Source organism: Lepidochelys kempii, chromosome 14 (assembly GCF_965140265.1).
Source record: "Lepidochelys kempii isolate rLepKem1 chromosome 14, rLepKem1.hap2, whole genome shotgun sequence".
Classification (NCBI taxonomy): Eukaryota; Metazoa; Chordata; order Testudines; family Cheloniidae; genus Lepidochelys; species Lepidochelys kempii.
Genome location: NC_133269.1, coordinates 35,676,253 through 35,683,771, shown reverse-complemented (window position 1 = coordinate 35,683,771; position 7,519 = coordinate 35,676,253). Strand labels below are relative to the sequence as shown.

Sequence of the window (7,519 nt, the reverse complement as noted above, 5' to 3'; positions counted from 1 at the left end):
CTCGATGTAGAACACGTGGCTCACAAACAACTCTTTGATCGTCACTGCACATGGGTCATGTTTAACTGAGATGATGCGGATCTGAGGTGGGCGGAGCATTGCTGAAGTGAACACTTGACCTGTTCTGTGAATGGATAGAGATTCCCTGTTCTTTCTGGGGATAATGTGAAAACTCTTGATGTTGAGTAGAGCTGGTGGGAAAATGAGGATTTTTTCTGTGGAAAATTGTATGGGAAATATCCCCATTAGAAAGATTCCTGTCTGGAAATTCCAATTTTCCTGAAAGAAATTTTGAAACCATAGGAAAGTATTATGGGAAAGCATTGGGTTTTTTCACACTTTCTTCCTGTTTCCAAACTATTTCCACCGAACACTGACTATTGTTAAGTGTTGAAAGCATTTTCTTTAACAGTGAAAGTATGCTTTATGTCTGACAGTAATATTTTCAACCCTTAATTTTTATTTTCCAAATGGCAAAAGTTAGAGGAAGGTCAAGAAGTAGGGCCTTTTCCCCCGCACTTTCTTACCATTTTCCAAATTTTGCCATTTGCAAAATATCCTGCTGGGGGGAGGCTCCTGGGCTGGGAATTTCCCAGGAGGCGCAGGGAGCTGGGTGCCCAGTGGACACTGGGAGCTGCGTGCCAGTCAGTGGGTGACACTGAGAGTGGGGTCTATCTATCTATATGGCTGGCTGGTAATTTGATGTATTGTCATGTTTTTAAGCATGTTTTTAACATTTTATAAAATGTTCTTATATGAATTTAAAATAAAAAAACCCAACAGTAACAACAACGATAATAATAATAATTAATCATAGAAAATCAGAGTAGTTAGCACAACGTGATTTGGGGGCAAAATATTTTTTTCTTTATTTGTATGTTAAATTCCCACGCAACCATTTGTGGTGTTCTAGAAATGCTAAATAAGAATAATTTTCTGTTTGATCTTCCTGATTACAAAATGGGGAAAATGATAACTATCTAGCCATGTGAAGATTAACACTTTGATATTCTGACTGAACTTTCAACATACTAGCCATGATTCAGCACCCTGCTTTATGTCAGCACAATAGCTTTGATTTCAGGAGTTTCGATCAATGTGTAACTGGAGTAACACACAAATATCTCAGAGCCATTCTGTAAAGGTCTCAATCAATAGGTCTGGTAGCAGCAGACCAGGTGAAAAGGAACTAAAATTCATAGTATATGAGTGGCTTCCTGCTTCAATGAATGAAAAAGACTCCAGTAACCTCTAGTTACCCAGGCTCAGATCCACAAAGGGACTTAGGCACCTCAAGACTAGATTTAGGCACTTTTAGGCACCACTGCAATCCACAAACACTCGCTCTGCTTCCACTTAACTCTGTAGGCACCTACACTTACTTCTGGGCAGATTCTTAAAGGTATTTCGGTGCCTAGTGGGATTTTCAAAAGCCTCTGAGCACCTAACACTCATTGAAATCCCTACCTTTAAAAATACCTTTAAAAATCTGGACCTAGGCACCTAAATTTGCACTGTAAACAACTCCCAAAGTATCTTATTTTGTGTCTCTGGGCGTGCGTCCGTGGAAGCCCCAGCATGATCCACAAACCTGTGAAGATGGGTGTTGCCCAGCTTATCTCACCTGCGAAACCTTTCCCAGTAGGCAGGCTCTGAACACACATAACTCTACACAAAATGGCCAGAGGGACACAGGGGTGCTGGAATAGGGGGAGGCAGGGGGCCACGGCCCCATCACTTTTTACTGGCCTTAAGGGCAAGTGAGAGGCGGGAGGCGGCAGAGAAGAGCGAGCAAGGTGCGGGGCCTTCAGGAGAAGAGGTGGCGCCGGAGCAGGGCCTCGGGGGAAGGTGCAGGATGAGGGTGGGGCCTCGAGGGAAGGGGTGGAGTGGAGGCGGGGCCTTGGGGGAAGAGGCGGTGTGGGGCCGGGGCCTCAGAGAAGAGCAGTGTGGGGGCAGGGCCTTGGGGAAGAGGCGTTGCGGGGGCAGGGCCTCTGGTTGATGAGGAGAAGGAATTAGCACAAGGATCTTCCATCTCTCCAATGACTGACCTGACCACTGGGATACAGAGTCACTTTTGCTCACTCTGAGGCCCAGTGCATATTTAATTGTTTATATACAGTACAACAGCTTCAACAGGAGAGACTGGAAGAGCACCACATTGGGATATCCTTTAGTTAGGCTTGGCAGAATTCAATTTTTATTTTTTTTATAATTTCAGCGTATAATATCAGTGTGTACTTTTAAGCATTTTTTTCTATTTTTATCAATTTTTGCATTTGAGTTTTAAGTATTGTTTTTTCCAGATTTTTATTGATTTAATCAATAAAATTAAATTAAAATCAATTATTTTATTTGATCAATCAGAGGTGTGGGAAATTGTGAGGGTGAGTCACACAACAGAGCTCCTCAGACAATAATTCTTTAATGACAGGAGATGTTGGTTTTTAAAAGTTAAAGCTTTACAACCATTACAACACACGCTGACAACATCACGTGTCCAAATATACAAGGCAAATATCCTTAAATCAAACTCTAATAAATTCTCAAGCAGCATTTTTCTTACTTTGCCTATCTGTAAATTTCTATTCTTAGCAACGGAAATATTTTTTTCATTCTTTTTTGTGTGTACTGTAAAATTGATGTGTATGGGACATTTAGAGATACAAATCTAATCCTTCAAGCCTATCTTTTCCCCAATGGTTAGAGCATGTATCTAAAATGTAGAGAACCATTGTTCAATTCCCTTCTTCCTCTCGGGCAGAGGGGGAAATTGAACTGTGGGTCTCCCACATTCTTAGTGAGTGCCCTAAGCAGTGGGCTAAAGTTTATAAGAGAGGCCTTCTCCTCTCCCTGCTATTTGGTATGTGGTTGGGCTTGCTCTGAGACTGCCTACCAACTGAGGTATGCCACATGTTGTGATAGGCATGTGTAGGGTACATGGATCTGAAAATGTGTGTTGTGGGGGGTTTTGACTACTGTGGCAGTGGAGATATGCTGGCAGGTTTTGCATCTGTTGTAATGGCAGGGGCTGGTGCCGCTTTGAGTTGGTGGCTCCTGGTGTGTGGGGAGCTTGCTTCTGATAATGAGGTTGAAGAGGTTGCAGGGGTGTGTTTGAAGGCCAGAGGAGGGGGTTCCGGAAAGATATCATTCAGAATGTGGTCCCCAGTGAGTATGGGTTGTAATTGTTTCATGATACTTAAATTCATAAATCCGCTACACAGCAAAAATCATGGCCTTAATTATTAAGTTGTAACCTGTAAGTTGTAATGTTGTAAGTTTCACTGGTGATAGGGGACCGGTGAAAGTAAAGAGCTGGTTTGTGTACTCACTCAATTCCTCAGGCGACAGAGAGTGTTTACACTACCAGCACTTCCATCCCCGATGAGAGCAGCGCTGTAGGGCAGCTATCCCAGAGCTGTAAGTTTCACTGCAAAAAGTCATTAACAAGAGTAGACAGTCCAGCGGTTTAAACTCAAAAAAGGGACTTTTTGCCCTTTAAATAGTAAGTGTAGACATACCCCAACCCTTTTTGTCCTGTGACTGGAGAGGTGTTAACTGCCCACTTCACCTTGAATAGCCTCTTGCAACGTGTTAAGGCCTTATCTGTTCCACATTTGTATGCAGCTGTGACATGCCGAGTACCTGTCCCCGATCTCAAGAAGACCTCTGTGTAAATTCCAAAGCTTGTCTCTTTCACCAGCATAAGCTGGACCAATAAACGATATTACCTCACCTACCTTGTCTCTCTAATATCCTGGGGAAAAACACAGCTAAAACAACACTGTAAACATCGTATACCTCGCGTAGACCTGCTGCACTGTAGGGAACTTCATCAGGAATAACCCCCTTAAGTCCTCACTGACATCAGTGGAGTTCAGTTGAGGGTGGGCTGGACATGCTCTGCCCATGTCGCAGTGCAGCTCCTTTAGCTCACTTTACCCCAGGCAGATCCAGGTCCATCCAGACCGCGCCTTGTGAGTCAGCGAATACCTGGCGCTGCAATCATTACTTAGAAACTGGCCTTCCTGCACACCAGGGGTCTCACTGTAGGTAATAGAACAGCTCGAATAATTCAGGGCTCCCACGTGCGCTGTGGTTTGCTATATTACACCACTTGATGAGCTCCCATTATATCCATTTTATTGCAACTTACAATAAATGTTGAGAAAAAAGTTTGTGATTGGTTATAAAAGCCATAGTCTTACTTAGAGCTTTTCTCAGGGCCTCCTTGACCTCCTTGTTTCTCAGGCTGTAGATGAGGGGATTGACCACGGGAGTCAGGATGGTGTAGAAGACAGAGGACACTTTGTTCAGGTCTCGCAGTGCAGCAGTGTCTGGGAGCATGTAAACAACAAACAGGGTCCCATAGAAAATTGTCACCACAATGAGGTGAGAGGAGCAGGTGGAAAAAGCCTTTTGCCTTCCAGCGCTGGAAGAGATTCTCAGGACAGTGCTGATGATAGCCGTGTAAGATGCCAGGGTTAATAGAAATGGGAGAAGAATGAATATGAAGCAGAGAGGGGAAATCACAAGAACCATCAAGCTGGTGTCACTGCAGGACAGTTTTATCAATGGGGTGTAATCACAAAGGAAATGGTCAATTTCATTGGGGCCACAGAAAATCAATTGTGATAGCCAACATACTGTGATGCTGCTGACTACAGACCCACTTAGCCAAGACCCAGCTGCTAGCTGGAAGGAAAATCTACTATTCATGCGGGCTGCATAATGCAGTGGTTTGCATATGGCTAAATACCGATCGTAAGACATCACTAATAAGAGACAACATTCTGCAGCTAACAGAGAACCAAAGATATCAAATTGTACCAGGCAGCCACGAACAGAAATGGATCTGTCCCCAGTCAGGAGACTGGCCAGCATCCTGGGCAGGATGGTGGAGGTGTAGCAGGTCTCCAAGCAGGACAAGTTCCCCAGGAAGAAGTACATGGGGGTGTGAAGGTGCTGATCGGACACAACTAGTGCAACAATGAGGATGTTCCCAGCCACTGTCACAATGTAGATCGCCAGAAACAGCAGGAAGAGAAGAATTTTCAGTTCATGGAGATTCCCAAAGTCCAGGAGGATAAATCCTGTGATGGACGTTTGATTTCTCTCCTTTGTGTCTGCCATGGATTCTAGCAAGAAAAGTAATTTTTAAAAAGTAGTAATAATAGCTTGTGAAATATGACATGAAACAGATACCTTTGTGGGGAGGGAGTTACTTTGTTAGTCTCTAAGTTGCCACAAGTACTCCTCTTCTTTTAACAAAAACAAATGTATTTGAGCATAAGCTCACTGAGAAGGCCTCAGCTGGAGGACTAGGTTCAGTTTTGGCAATCACAGAATAAGAAATATGTGGACAAATTGGAGAGAATCTAGAAGTACGCAACAAAACGATAAAAGGTTTAGAAAATCCGACCTATGAAGCAAGGTGGAAAGAACTGGGCATATTTAGTCTAGAGAAGAAAAAACGGAGGGGGAACCTGATGAGCCTTCAAACATGTAAGAGGTTGTTACAAAGAGGACAGGGATCACTTGTTCTTTATGTCCACTAAGGGTCTCACAAGAAGCAATCAGCTTTATCTGCAGCAAGGGAGATTTGGTTTAGACAGTAGAAAAACTTTCTAACTCTAAGGATAGGGAAGCCCCAGAACAGGTTACAAGGCAGGTTGTGGAATCCCCATTATCTGACTTTTTAAAAAGCAGCTTAGACAAACACCTGTCAGAGATGGTCTAGATGGTCAGCACAGGAGGCTGGACTTGGTGTCCTCTCAAGATCCTTTGCAGCCCTTCAGTTCTATGATTCATTATTCTACCTCCTTCTCACACACATATCTGTATTTTTTACTGATACCTTAGTTAGTGGTGAATTTGTGTGTGAATTTTGAATTAAGGAATACAATAGTAGTTGTTTGTTTGTTATTCTATGTCTTTGTTTAGGGAGTTTTAACAGAATGACTAGCCATGCAAATATGAGATACAATACAATATTCATTTTAATACTTGCCTATTTCTTCTTCATATCCGCATCACATTGCATTTTTTGCAGTCATATTGAACTGTAAACTCATGTGTTTTAGGGCTTCTTTTATCTTCTGTAACTTAGAAATCACTCTGATGGCAAAATAATGAAGTTAGATAGATAGGTAGATAGATATATGAAGGAGAGACAGAGACACTGCCAGATAGACAGGCAGAAATAAAGCTAGACTGTAGAGGGAAGGCTAGATAGCGACAGATTGGCAGACAGAGAGTTAGCTAGCTAGATACCTCATTGAAAATTTCCTATTTTAAGGTTTGTTCCTCCTACTGAATATGTGGCTTTTGTGCAGTGAATGACTGGGGAGGGACAAATTCTCATAAATCCTCACAAATTCTTGCCATCTAGCTCTGGCTAGGGCTGACTCTGAGTAAACCCAGGGTGTTCTACATACGTCTAAAACTGTCTGTTCAGGGTGTGTCTCACAGAAACACAGAATCTCTGTTACACATTATTCATGACAATATACATCATCCTTTACCTTCTGTGAATCTGATGAGAAAGGTTGTGCTTCCTCAAAAACAGGTATAATAAAAGCTGGAGTCTCTGATGTGACCTCTTCATGCAGCCTTTCAGAGACCAGGATCCAGGATCCAGAGTCTATCACCATCTTCTTCATGGACCACAGTAAAGAGACCTAAGAGTTCTACAGAGGATCCCCTGTTCTATTCTCCTGCTTGTCACAGCTGGCTTTTATCTGATCCCAAAAAGTGAATGCCTTCTTTGATTTGTTATACGAGAGTGAAACAACTCCCTGGAAACTTATGCTAATGGGAATTTACAATTGCCGCAAAGGCAGCGTTAATGCTCCATTTTATTTTTAGAACTTACAAACAAGTTTAATACATGAACTCCTAACCTCAGAGAGAAAGTTGTGGAAATAGGACAACTTCTAGCTTCAAAGGAATAGTTATGGAGACAGGAAAATGTTTAACATCAAAGGAGGTGTTTCTCTTTACCAATTCTAAGGGACATAGGAATTGCCATTCTGGAGGAGGCCAGTTATCCACCTTGTCCACTCTCCAGTCTCTGAATTAGCTATACCAACTGCTTTAGAAGAGGGTTCATAGATTCAACCATCTTAGGAGAGCAGGGACATTGAATCACCTTCCCTGTACATAGCAGAACATTACATTTCACCCAGTTGCCCCTGTATTTAGCCCAATAACATGTGTTTGGTTAAAGCAACTTTCAGAAAAGCATCTGCTCTTGATCTGAAGATATCAAGAGATGGAGAATTCACCACTTCTCTTGGTAGCTTGTTCCAATGGTTAATCGACTTCTCCAGAAGTGTGACTCCCTGGCTGGCATGCCTCCTCATGGTTGGACATAGCATAGTTTTAGTTGGGGATTGGTCCTGCGTTGAGCAGGGGGTTGGACTAGATGACCTCCTGGGGTCCCTTCCAACCCTGATATTCTATGATTCTATGATTCATAGCAAGGTCATCTTCTTCTTCGGCACTCTTTGCTGATTGTCAC

At 42.8% G+C, this 7,519-nt stretch overlaps 1 protein-coding gene across 1 annotated transcript; it reads right to left on the bottom strand.

The window, feature by feature from the left end:
- Positions 1 to 4,149: 4,149 nt before the first annotated feature.
- On the bottom strand, positions 4,150 to 5,130 carry LOC140897455 (olfactory receptor 11A1-like). Its single transcript, XM_073310173.1, has one exon. The coding sequence runs from the start codon at positions 5,128 to 5,130 to the stop codon at positions 4,150 to 4,152; it is 981 nt and encodes a 326-aa protein (XP_073166274.1).
- Positions 5,131 to 7,519: the final 2,389 nt, after the last annotated feature.